We start from the raw sequence: 13,354 nt of genomic DNA, 5'->3' as shown, positions 1-13,354 counted from the left end.
TGTTACCTCCACCTCTTGCTTTCTGTCCCTCTCAGGTCCCTGTGCTGCTGGAGTTGTGGGCATCAAGATGCCCCGTTATTGCCTGTTCGGAGATACAGTCAACACAGCCTCGCGGATGGAATCCACTGGCCTCCGTAAGAAGGGAGACTGCTTTTTTTAGAGGACAGAGATTCTGTCTTCCAGCAGAAGGGAATTGTAGGATAAAATGCAGAATAAGTTCCAGTGAGATGAAGAATGACTCTTCACACTGACTGGCCGTGAGCCTGGGTCAATCCAGTCCTTGCTACAAATTGCCGTTTACTGATAACTTTTTTTTTTTTTTTTTTTTTTTTTTTGCGGTACGCCGCCCTCTCACTGCTGTGGCCTCTCCTGTTGCGGAGCACAGGCTCCATGGCTCACAGGCCCAGCCGCTCCGCGGCATGTGGGACCTTCCCACACCGGGGCACGAACCCGCGTCCCCTGCATGGGCAGGCGGACTCTCAACCACTGTGCCACCAGGGAAGCCTTACTGATAACTGTTTTATTCTTCCTTTTTGACTCAGTTTTAGACTGTTATCATTAATTTGGGTTCATTTGCAATGCATTCAGGCATGCTCTACCTGGAATAGCCATGAAATTTAGCATAGATCCATGTAAGTTAAACAGAAATTCCGTTTAACAGAAATCTATTCAGGCCAAGGGTATGAAAAGAAGAGCCTGAGGGGAAGGGCTAATGATGCCATAGCTTCTGCTTGTCTCTATATTGCCTGCAGACAGGAAGGAGTTCCTAGGACATTTAAAGTACGATGGTAGTTACACATATAGCCCGTAAAGCTGTGGCGTTGGACTTGGTTCCTGGAAGAAGCCTGATATCTGTGGCAGCAGCCGCCATTTACATGGCCTCACAGGCATCAGCTGAGAAAAGGACCCAAAACGAAATTGGAGATATTGCTGGTGTTGCTGATGTTACAATCAGACAGTCCTACAGGCTAATCTATCCTCGGGCCCCAGATCTGTTTCCTACAGACTTCAAATTTGACAGCCCTGTGAACAAACTACCACAACTATAAATTTAGACAGCTAATGTCAAGCTCCTATGAACACTGGACTTTGCCTGATGTACGTAGCCTATACAAAGTGCTGGATTGAGCCTTTAATAAGGAAAAACGAAAGACATGGTATGCATTCCAGGGCTAAATTTTTTTTTAGGTTTACTTTTTTTTTTTTAATTTATTTATTTTTGGCTACGTCAGGTCTTCGTTCCTGCACGCAGGATTTCTCTTAAACTGAATAGAAATTCAGTGGGTTAGATACAGAGTATATACCCTGGTTCACTTTCCTATTCCTCTTTTATCTGGTTTTCCTTGGAATTGGTTTTAATAAAGAAAATGATAAGTATTTGTTATATGCAAAAGCTTATATTGTGTTTTTCTGGCAAGGTAGAGGCAGTGTGTGTTACATCTAGTAAATGCTCAATAAATACCTATGACTATGATAATATGAGAAATATATACAAGAGAGAAAGAAAGCATTGGTAATGTGTGTGCGGGCTTACAAAACACTGGTGGTAGTATGGTATTTTGGCAGTCTACTGACAACCTGATACTGGTTTGAACTAGAAAATCACGGTGTAAAGGAAATAATAAGGTTGGGGCCAAACAGATGGGTTAAAATCATAACTATACAAGTCACTGTCTGTGTAAGCTTGGGAGGAAGTTACCTCATCTTTCTAGGCATCAGAAAGTTGAAGATACAAATTGAGCATGGGATTCCAACCTTGCTGGAAGTGTTTCTGGAAGGAGTTGAAGTGATGTGTTTTAAGCATTGAGCAGCCCTCTGGTACATGGTAGGCAGGCAATACGGGGTTTTCATTATTCTTACTGTTGTTACTGTCTGTGGCACCCAGAGTGGGAAGGTGTTATATAGTAATCAATCAGTGAATGAGATTGCCCTCACCACTTGTTTGTTAGAAGGATAACCGTTACCCCGGAAGAGTAAAATACGAGAAAATCAAGACTCTATAACTCTCTCCAGAATCTTCACCTTGCCGCCAACACTTTAGCTACTTATTAGAATGTGTATGTGGAGACACCAGAGCAAATTCCACCTTTTAAGCTCAGCACCACAGGCTAGATCCAAAGCCAGGCCCAGGGGCTCCCACTCTGAGCTGGGATGAGAATTTACGGGGCACAACCTAAGGAGCCCCCTCATCAGGACCCTCTCTCTTCCCATGTGCGATAATAGTTCTTATCTCACTGATGATATTTTTAAGTATTTTTACTACAGTATCTAAGCTGCCAAGAGCACCTGTAATAAATATTCTGGCTCAAGGGGAAACAAATGGCACCATATAATAGCTTTCAAAACGGGTGAGATTTTCATTGATCTATTTTGCATTTCCAGCCTTGAGAATTCATGTGAGTGGCTCCACAATATCCATCCTGAAGAGAACGGAGTGCCAGTTCCTGTATGAAGTGAGAGGAGAAACGTACTTAAAGGTAAGGAGTCCACAGAGACAGCACCCAGAAAAAAGCTCTCACCAGCACCTGGGGGATGCCTCCTTTGAGACTGGACATCCAATGTTCAGTATATTGATGACCGTGAGAATGAAGGGTGCTTTCCTGCTCTCCCCGCAATGATCACCCACCCTCCCCTGTAGGAGAAGCTACCACCGAAGACTATAAACTCAGAACATCCCTTTACTCCAAAGACCCCTCCTGATGTTTTGAACTATGGCCACTACATTATAAAATGCTTTCACCATTTCTTTCACCTGTATGCAGGTTTGTCCCCAGTTCCCCCTCCACTCCCAAGAGCTAAGTCTATTGCAGGACTACTTTAGTCAAAGCCCCCCTCTCCCCACTTATGTCCTCGCTTTTACTGCAAGGTGCTGCTACTCTCTAAGCCCACCTTTCTTGCTCTACTTTTCTGCGGTTCTGGACCAGTGAACCTCAAGGTGTGGCTCCACATTCTGACTCAGCATCGCCCGGGCACTTGTTACAATGCAGATGCCTGGACTCCCCTCACAGGCCTGCTGAGTCAGACTCTCCTCGGGTGTAGATCAGAAATCTATACTTGAAACACGTACTCTATGTGACTGTGATGCGCAGGGAGATGTAAGAATCCCCGTTTCAGATGCGCCATGCTGCCCCGCACATCTAGAACAGCAGCCCTCGAGAGCCACCGCGCGTCTCCGGGTGGCCCACCGGCTGCTAGTTGAAGGCAACCGCACTCACAGTTGGTCTGAAGCCAGTGATCGGCCAAGACCACCTGCCTCTACTAGTCATAGGGCCGCTGGCCTCGACTCTGTGACAACTGCGAGAGCCTCCTTTTAGGTAGTTGTGTCCAAACATCACACTTGCTTTTTTAATTCTCCGTAAATACATTTTCTGCAGGGTGTTCCCCCCAAAACAGAAGTGGTCTAAGGATTATTACAGTCCAAACAGAGCCCCAAACCACAATTGTTTGGAATGAGTGATTTTTAAAAATATAAACCTCCAGTCTCCTTTTCAAATACAAGCTCTAGCAAAACCAGAATTGCCTGTGTTTCCCTTTATTTTATAGCCTCCAGATGGGCCCAGCCAGTGGTACTTAGTGAATGTTTATTACGATGTACATGTGTTTATAATTTACACACTTAATGTGGGGAAACTGTGGCACAAGTTTCGTGGCAAGGTTTTGGGACAGCAGGGGCCGGAATAAAACGTAGACAACAGAAACCAGTTGGATTCGTTGGCGTAGCAGGATTGCAGATGGATGTCCTTCCTTCTTCATTTAGAGCTCTTGTGCTGTTGCTGTGGTGATATTTTGAAATATCTTTTGGGAAAAAAGAAAATTCTACTTTGAAAAAACACGTCTGGTGGATGAGAGACTTATTTTTTAACAGGCACTTAGAAATAAAGATCGGTCTACAGATAATGCAAATCATATCAGGAACAGGTGCTGTCCTAAAATAGAGGCACTGATGAGAAACTCAGAGGTGAAATGTCTTTTGGAAACAGATACTTGTCAGAACGGTGGGTCAGAACGACGGGCTAGAGTCGACTGTCTTGGTCTCCATGGTACACACCTTTCTTTTCTCTCTAGGGAAGAGGAACTGAGACCACCTACTGGCTGACCGGGGGGAAGGACCAGGAGTACAACCTGCCAACCCCTCCAACCGCGTAAGCTGCCTGCGGCTGTGATGGGGAGGGGTGGGGGAGGGGAGGTCTTGGCTTTGTAAGTTGTGCTACGTGCAGCCGGTTTAACTGTGGTCAAGTGCTTTGCCAGTGGCAGTGATGCAATGAATACAAGGTGAGAGACTACACACCTGACAAAGCTTGGAAACCTCCCTTCTCTGACTGCTAGAGGGTTTCAGGTCTGCTCAGGAGACCAGAGGACAGTTTAGGGCTCCCTCCCTGCCCCTCTGGTCGTAACAAAAGTAGAGCAGTGGAGCACACTGTACTGCATTGCCTCCCGTGCCTGCAGTGCTCTGCCGTCACCCGATGAAACAGGAACACCCCCAGCTCCAGGACTGCGGGTCTGGGTCTTCACATGGAGCATGTGTTCCCCGTGAGATGAGGAAGACAGGTTTCAGGTCCAAGTAACCGGTTTCATCCCCTAAAGATGACTCAAATGGTCTTCCAGTTGCACCTTGGCCACTGCAATCAGTCACTGTGGCCATTGGAATGGCTTTTGCTGTGGTGGAGAAACCCTGTTTTGCAGACTCCTAGACGCAGGACCCAGACACACGGGGAAGACCGTAGAGATGCCAAGACAACCCAGATCGTCCCTGGGTTACGGGGGACCTGGGCCCTCATTAAGAGCACGCCAGGTCCCTTCTAAACTCTTGAAACCCTCCACCTGTTGTGAGCCCTCCCCAGACAAGCCACACTCCTAGGAAGGTGTGGGACCAGTGTGTTTTCAGAGTTTCGTGGTGGCAGGGGCCTAGCACCCTCCTGGCTTCCTTTCCCCTCCCTGCAGAGGTATGTGTAAACCTAACCATGCCTCCGAATTCCACAGCATGTTGTTTCACTTTGAAATTGAAATATATCAATAATTTCCTGCTCGAAATGTATTCTGCTTTTCCTACAACTACACAGAGCAGGGATGACAGATCTTTAAGCTCGTCAAGGGAAGGCAAGGATCATTTTGTGTTCTCTGGACTTCCTGTGTTCAGCCCAGAATAGGTGTTCAACAAGTATTCAGTGAATGGAACTGGCGGTTCTGGAGCTGAGGGATAGTCTGTATGAATTGCTGAGAAGATCCGTTTTCCCTCCGCACTCTCTCTCCAGGGAAAACCAACAGCGATTGCAAGCCGAGTTTGTAGACATGATCGCCAGCTCTTTACAGAAAAGACAGGCCTCAGGGATAAAGAACAGAAAACCAACCCGGGTAGCCAGCTACAAGAAGGGCACCCTGGAATACTTGCAGCTGAACACGACAGACAAGGAGAGCACCCATTTTTAAACCTCAGTGAAGTCTAAGGGCTCGGGCAAACTAAGCCCAGCTGCACTTGGGCAGGTGTCCTGAAGCTTCCATTTCCCTGACAGCTCAGTGGAACGGAAGAAGACTTAGATGCAACCTCTTCAGCCTCGGCTGCCCTGTCTGGAACACAGACTTGCTTCTGTGAATCAGATGTATGCCCTCAGTGCGATAATTACCTTTTATTCTGGGGCCCAATCTCAACAGTTACCCCAGGGAGCTTTGACCTGGGAAAGAAGAGGAATGAATGTACCATCTCGAAGTTGAGGAGATTTTGTTCTTATTTCGCCTATTTTTGTTTTGTTTTGTTTACTGGCTCTTTTTCCTTCTGTATTCGTGATAGGATTCTTTTTTTAATTGTTGCAATTATATTTTAAGTACTTTGTCTCCATTAAATTATATTTAACTCATAATTTTTGCAGAAAATATGCCGTATATGAGGTAGGAATAAAAGTTAAGTGTTTCCTGGGTCTGTGGATGTGTTTCCATCTTTTCCACCCATTTTTCCTGGAATGCACCATCCATCGCCTTGCACTCACTGAAAAACTGACTTAATTCCCCTGCACTGAAGGAGGGCAAAGCTAGCATCATTGCTCAGGGATACGAACCTTGACGTTTATCATTACCTGTGTGCATGTGGTAATTTTGTGTCTAGCCCTCTACCATAGGAGCTGGGCTAAATTCAAATCCTGTTTACCTGTAAAGACACATTACTTCAAACTCTTCAAACCCCCTTTCACATCCAGCAGCAATCTCTTGCCCCTTCTAATGGCACTCCAGCATGACTCGTCTGCTTGAAATCTCTGGGGAAAGGACAAAAGTCAGGCTGAGTAGACTAGTATCAGCAAGGGCAAGAACAAGCATGTAACACCCTGGCACTAAACCACGAAAACAACTGCTCTAACCACACCATGCCTCCCCAGGCCTCTGCCACAAAAGCCACCCCAGAGATTAAGAAACAGGTTATGTCTTCTCCATCACCTGGAAAAGTAGACAGTGAAAAAGTAATAGGGCTTCCCTGGTGGCGCAGTGGTTGAGAGTCCACCTGCCGATGCAGGGGACACGGGTTCGTGCCCCGGTCCGGGAGGATCCCACATGCGGCGGAGCGGCTGGGCCCGTGAGCCATGGCCACTGAGCCTGCGCGTCCGGAGCCTGTGCTCCGCAACGGGAGAGACCACAACAGTGAGAGGCCCACGTACCGCAAAAAAAAAAAAAAAAAGTAATAAATTATCTCCTGATATATAGGTTGAACACGTAATATGCAGCAAGAGTCCTTCCTTGGAATCTGGAGGTTTATAATCTGTCTGTGCCTCTGTGTCCAGCACAAGGAGACTTTATACACAGGGATGAGGTCGTGGCATGGAAGTTCTTGGTCATTCATTCATTCAGGAAACGTATTTGACCTTCTCCTTTTATTCCAGGGACTGGGCTTAATGTAGGCGGTAGAGACATACAGTCTCTGCCAAACCTTGAATCTTATAGGAGAGAGAGAAATGGAAAGAGATAAGTGGGTGTGGGGACCAAGCAGCTTCCTTGACAACAGGCAAACTTAGCAACTCTAAGGTCGACCAGAAAATTGTTTTTAATGCTCACAGGGCATTGATGAAAAACTTCTCAGTTGAAGGCTCCAGTGTTTGTATTCTATTATAGACTCCACGTGATTGTGAAATATTTCTTGACCTTTAAACAGATGTGTGGCCTCGGCTTGACCACTTACCAGTGTGGATGTATAACACCAGTGATGACAGTGACTAAGAATAGTACCGGCCAAATTCCTTCTCTGCTCTTTTCTAGCTGTAAATTAATTAATGTCTCCAAGCCTCTGTTTCATTAATAAATCATTAATCATAATATCCACCTCAAGGAGTTGTTATAATGATTTTTTTTAATGAAATTTGTCAAGAACCTAGCACAGTGGTTCATATAGTAGATTTTCAACATATAACCTCTACCTTCAACTTTTCCCCCCTCTCTCTACTTGCTTAATTAGTCAGAACTAAAGCATTTCAAACACAGGACTTTCATGTGCAATAAGCATACTTAAGATGATTTTTTTTCAAGAATTGATTATAGAATTTTTCAAATGTACACAAAAGTAGAGAGAATAGCTTATGAATCCCCATCGAGTCATCATCAGTTTCAAGAATTGCCAATATTTTCCCAATCTTGTTTCATCTATCTTCTACCAACTTTGTTTGTTTTACCAGATTGTTTTAAAAGAACTTCCAAATATCCTGTCTTTCACCTATAAATACCTCAATACATCTTTTAAAAAATTTTTTTATTGAAGTATAGTTATAGAAAATGTGTTTCAGGTATACAGCAAAGTGATTCAGTTATATATATATGTATATAAACATATATATATATTCTTTTTCAGATCTTTTCCATTATGGGTTATTACAAGATATTAAATATAGTTCCCTGTGCTATAGGTCCTTGTCGTTTATCTATTTTATATATAGTAGTGTGTATCTGTTAATCCCAAACTCCTAACTTATCCCTCCCCCCCCATTACCAGTTGACAAACAGTTTATGTAAAGGACCAAGCAGTAAATAGTTCACACTTGGCAGGCAGCCCTCTCTCTGTTGCAACTACTCACCTCTGCTGCTGTAGCACGAAAGTCACCAGAGACAGTATGCAAGGCCATGGGCAGGATGTGTTCCAATAAAAGTTTATTTTTATTTGCGGCTATTGTTTGCTTACCCTTGCTCTAGCAGATAAGGGTTTTTAAAAAATCATAACTAAAATACCATTATCATAGCAAATGAAATTAATGAAAAGTTCTTAATATCAACTAATAACAGGTTCATTTTATTAAAAATCTCCCTAGCTGTTTCAAAAAAATATTTTACATTAGTTTTTTCAAGTCGGGATCCATAAAGGTCCATATGTTTACACATGCCTGAAACATCACTCTAGCCTCTTTTAACCTATACCGTTTCACCCATACACACTTTTTTCCTATGACATTTATTTGTGGAAGAAATTGAGTCATTTTTCCTACATAGTTCCTCAATGAATTTAGCTGATTGAATATTCATGGTTATGTTTAATTTGTTCTTATATTTTCCATATTTCCTGGAATTTGGTAGTTAGACCCAGAAGATAATTAGAGTCAGGTTTAATATTTGCCCAAGATAATTTATGTAGCCAGTCTCCCAAAGGAGAATTTAGATGTGGAGAATAATACACTGAGACTCCAGCTCCAGTGATCAGTAATGAGACTAGATTATAATTGCACACTTGGCATTAGTTTTAATCACCCACTCCCACCTCAAACCCCCAGAATGATGGAAAATTACTTCTACAAAGAATTGGGAAACAGGAAAGAATATCCTCGGTGAACTGGAAATTATGAGACAATTCTGAAAGACAGAAAACAGATGGGATCAGACTAAAAGAGAGAATAGTAGCCCAAAGCAATTGTAGAAGAGGACTGATGGAAAAGGTAGGAAGGGTTCTGGGGGAGCTCCAAGCTCAGAAGGAGCAGATGAAGGGGCAAGAGAGAATCTTAGCGTTAATCAACACTAGGGTGGAGGCTACCATTGCCAATGAGAGTACACAGACTTAGGGGGAACGGAGCCAGCTCAAACCCTGGCCTGGCTCTGCCTCTGACCAAGGCTGAGGCAGCCATTGCCAGCACGCACATTCCTGCCCACACTTGGGAGGAGGGGAACTAGCTCCAGGTAGGAGACCACCGAAACCAGCGGGAGCGAAACCAGCTGAGTAGTGTGGCAACAGCCTCACTGGCCCTGACCCAGCCTCTAACCAAGTCACACATACCAGGGAAAAAGTGAAGCCAGCACAAAAGTGCAGCCCCAAACCCTCAGGCCCTGGCTGTGATGCAAACCAAGGGAGAGACTACCACCACATCTGGGAGAAACCCAACTCCCTCAGGGCTCCTGCTTCAGCCCCTTGGGTCCCAACTCCACTCCCAACAGGGTGACAACAGCCACTGAGCATAGAAGAAGCTCCAGCTTGCACCTGCCTCTGGCTCTAGCTGCTCCAGCTCTACCTCCTACCAAGGTGGGGCTGCCAGCACACCTGTGGGAAGACATGCTCATTTCAGATCCAGCTCTCCCACCAAAGCCACTGGGTACCAGAGATTGTACAGGACGCTCCATTCAAGGACACCCCTTCAAGACCACAATAAGTAACTGTTTCACTAATTTCATGGGGACAGAGAAAGTTAAACAAATTGAGAAGACAAAGGAATTTGTTTAAAATGAAGGAACAAGAAAGAAAAAACCCAAATGAAGCAGAGATAAGTAATTTACCAGATAAAGAGTTCAAAGCATTAGTAATAAGAATGCTAACTGAACTCGGGAAAAGAATAGATGAACACAGTGGAAATTTTGACAAGGAACTAGAAAGTATAAAAAAGAACCAGTCATCACTGAAGAATACAATAACCAAAATGAAAAATATACTAGAAGGAATTAACGGCAGATTAGTTGATACAGAAGAACACATAAGTGACCTAGAAGACAGAATCATGGAAATCACCCAATCAGAATACAATAAGAAAAACAAATTTTAAAAATGAGGATACATAAGGATAGCTTAAGGGACTTCTGGGACAAATCAATCATACTAACATTAGCATTATAGCGGTCCCAGAAGGAGAAGAGAGAGAGCAAGGGGTAGAAGGTGTATTTAATGAAATTGTGGCTGAAAACTCTCTGAACCTGAGGAAGGAAATAGATTTCCAGGTACAGGAAGCACAGAGAGTCATCAAGCAAGATGAATCCAAAGAGACCCATATAAGACATCTCATAATTAAAATGACAAAAGCTAAAGAGAATTTTAAAGGCAGCAAGAGAAAAACAGAGCCACATATAAGTTAACCCCCATAAGGCTAACCGCTGATTTTTCTGCAGAAACTTTGCAGGCCAGAAGGGAGTGGCATGACATATTTAAAGTTTTAAAAGGGAAAACCTACAACTTAAGATACTATACCTTCAAGGTTATCATTCAGAATTGGAGAGATAAAGAGCTTCTCAGAAAAGCAAAAACTAAAAGAGTTCATCAGTACTAACCCAACCTTAAAAGAAGTGTTAAAGGGGCTTCCCTGGTGGCGCAGTGGTTTAGAGTCTGCCTGCCGATGAAGGGGACACGGGTTTTTGCCCCGGTCCGGGAAGATCCCACATGCCGTGGAGCGGCTGGGCCCGTGAGCCATGGCCACTGAGCCTGTGCGTCCAGAACCTGTGCTCCGCAACGGGAGAGGCCACAACAGTGAGAGGCCCGCGTACCACAAAAAAAAAAAAAAAAAAGAAAGAAATGTTAAAGGGTCTTCTTTAAGTGAAAAAAGAAAAGGCTACAACAAAATATAAGAAATCATAGGAAAGGAAAAATTCCACTGGTAAAGGCAAATATATAGTAGAGGGTGTGGATCAACCACTTAAATAAGCTAGTATGAAGGTTAAAAGACAAAAATTATAAAATCAACTATAACTACAATAAATAGTTAAGGGATAAACATGAAAATGTAAAATATGATATCAAAAACACAAAATGGGGGAGGAGAGTAAAAAATGTAGATCTATTAGAACGTGTATGAACGTAAATGACTACCATTTTAAAACTAGTAGATATAGTTATAGTTCAATGTATATGAAGTCCACGGGAACCACAAATCTAAAACCTATAATAGATACACAAAAACCAGAGAGAAAGGAACACGAAGATAACACAAAAGGAGTCACCACACCACAAAGGAAGAGACTAAAAGAAGGAAAGAACAGAGGAGAACTACAAAAACAATGAGAAAACAAGTAACAAAATGGCAATAAGTATATACCTATCCGACATTACTTTAAATGTTGACAGACTATATGCTCCAATCAAAGGACATAGTGTGGTTGATTGGATTAAAAAATTAGACCCATCTATATGCTGCCTACAGGAGACTCACTTCAGAGCTAAAGATAAACACAGACTGAAATTGAGGGAATTAAAAAACATATTCCATACGAATAGAAATGAAAAGGAAGTTGGGGTACCAATACTCTTATCAAAGTAGACTTTAAAACAAAATAGATAGATAGATAGATAGAGATAAATGTACATGTGTTCTATATACTAACCCACTGGTAGGAACTAGAAGTCGTGACACCCAAATAGCAATGAACACAACTAGTGTCCAGATTGTTGCTTCTAAATACCATTGCCAGAAGGAATGAGGGCTCCTTGCAGAAGTGACTGATTTTAAGACTAGGGCAGGAGGGAGTTCCCTGGTGGCTTAGTGGCTAGGATTCCAGGCTTTCACTGCCATGGCCTGGATTCAATCCCTAGTTGGCAAACTGAGATGCCACAAGCCATGTGGCACAGCCAAGAAAAGAAAAATACCCTTAAAAAAAAAAGACTAGGGCAGGAAAAATGCAAAATAAACCTGGAGCACCTTGTGTTGACAGAAGGTAATGAAGTGCTCAAAAACAAAAAAAGTTGGGGGCACGTCAAAATGACACAGAAGCCAACCTGAAAGAACTCCCAAATGGTTAAAGCTGGAAGAAATTTAGCAATAAAATAAATAATGAAACTTAAAGAATAAAGTAGATATCCATGATTCCATACCAAAATAAATGTGATTAAATATACAAATAAATGATGGAGATGAGATAACACTTCCTTATAGGATAATCCAATTAAGAAGTGTAGAAAAATGCAGGACAAAAGAAAATGGCTATGAGAACACCAGAGTAATAATTTTTACAGGCAAGATCCATCAATTAATGCTAAAATTAGTGGGTGACAGTTTAAGGACAAACAGGATGTTTGTATAGTTTCCAAGTATCTCCCCTTGAATGTTTATTATTACAAAGGAAAAGTAGTCATTTAAAGTGGAAGGGCCTCTGACACCACCTTAACCAGATAATTAAACCTAACTTCACCAGTAACAAGACATATTAATATCCTGTACCCCCTCATACAATGTCTTGAGAGGGTTTCTTCACCTATGTGATATTTTTCCTTAATATGCATAACCTCAATCTCATCATGAGGAAACATCAGACAAAATCAAATTGAGGGACATTCTACAAAATACTTGACCAGTTCTAGGAATAAAGTTGGAGGAAATAGTGAGACCCTATGAGAATTAGCTTAGGAGATTCTATCCTAGGTTGAAGGACTAGGAAATGCAAAATGTTTGAAGTTACAGAGATAATCAGTAGAGGTACTGATGGGGATGGAAAAAGATATTCCATGCAAATGGAAATCAAAAGACAGCTGGAGTAGCAATACTCATATCAGACAAAATAGACTTTAAAATAAAGACTGTCACAAGACACAAGGAAGGACACTACATAATTATCAAGGGATCAATACAAGAAGAAGATATAACAATTGTAAATATTTATGCACCCAACATAGGAGCACCTCAATACATAAGGCAGATGCTAACAGCCATAAAAAGGGAAATTGACAGTAACACAGTAATAGTGGGAGACTTTCACACTCCACTTACACCAATGGATAGATCATCCAGACAGAAAATTAATAAGGAAACACAAGCCTTAAATGACACATTAGACCAGATAGACTTAATCGATATTTATAGGATATTCCATCCAAAAGCAGCAGAAAACACTTTCTTCTGAAGTACACACGGAACATTCTCCAGGACAGATCACATCTTGGGTCACAAATCAAGCCTCAGTAAATTTAAGAAGATTGAAATCACACCAAGCATCTTTTCCGACCACAATGCTATGAGATTAGAAATCAATTCCAGGGAAAAAAAAACTGTAAAAAACACAAACACGTGGAGGCTAAACAATACGCTACTAAAGAACCAAGAGATCACTGACGAAATCAAAGAGGAAATCAAAAAATACCTAGAAACAAATGACAACGAGAACATTACAACCCAAAACCTATGGGATGCAGCAAAACCAGTTCTAAGAGGGA

The 13,354-nt window shown here is 42.5% G+C and overlaps 1 protein-coding gene and 1 long non-coding RNA gene across 3 annotated transcripts in view; one reads left to right on the top strand and one right to left on the bottom strand.

The window, feature by feature from the left end:
* GUCY2C (guanylate cyclase 2C) overlaps positions 1-5,923 on the top strand; it is a 105,022-nt gene extending 99,099 nt beyond the window's left edge. For both annotated transcript variants that reach the window (XM_024733367.1, XM_024733368.1), the window contains 4 exons: positions 36-134; positions 2,383-2,477; positions 4,066-4,142; positions 5,253-5,923. In XM_024733367.1, coding sequence (XP_024589135.1) covers positions 36-134; positions 2,383-2,477; positions 4,066-4,142; positions 5,253-5,427 — 446 coding nt within the window. In that variant the 3' untranslated portion in view covers positions 5,428-5,923. The remainder of the gene's footprint in view (positions 1-35; positions 135-2,382; positions 2,478-4,065; positions 4,143-5,252) is intronic.
* Positions 3,580-13,354, bottom strand: part of LOC112391855 (uncharacterized) — a 48,522-nt gene continuing 38,747 nt past the window's right edge. Inside the window, exons 2-3 of the long non-coding RNA XR_003001574.1 lie at positions 6,140-6,245; positions 3,580-3,795 (exon numbers count right to left, since the gene is read on the bottom strand). This is a non-coding gene — a long non-coding RNA (uncharacterized LOC112391855). The remainder of the gene's footprint in view (positions 3,796-6,139; positions 6,246-13,354) is intronic.

The sequence above is a fragment of the Neophocaena asiaeorientalis genome, unplaced genomic scaffold (genome assembly GCF_003031525.2).
Source record: "Neophocaena asiaeorientalis asiaeorientalis breed wild unplaced genomic scaffold, Neophocaena_asiaeorientalis_V1.1 scaffold150, whole genome shotgun sequence".
NCBI classification, from domain to species: domain Eukaryota; kingdom Metazoa; phylum Chordata; class Mammalia; order Artiodactyla; family Phocoenidae; genus Neophocaena; species Neophocaena asiaeorientalis.
This window is presented reverse-complemented; position numbering and strand designations above follow the sequence as displayed.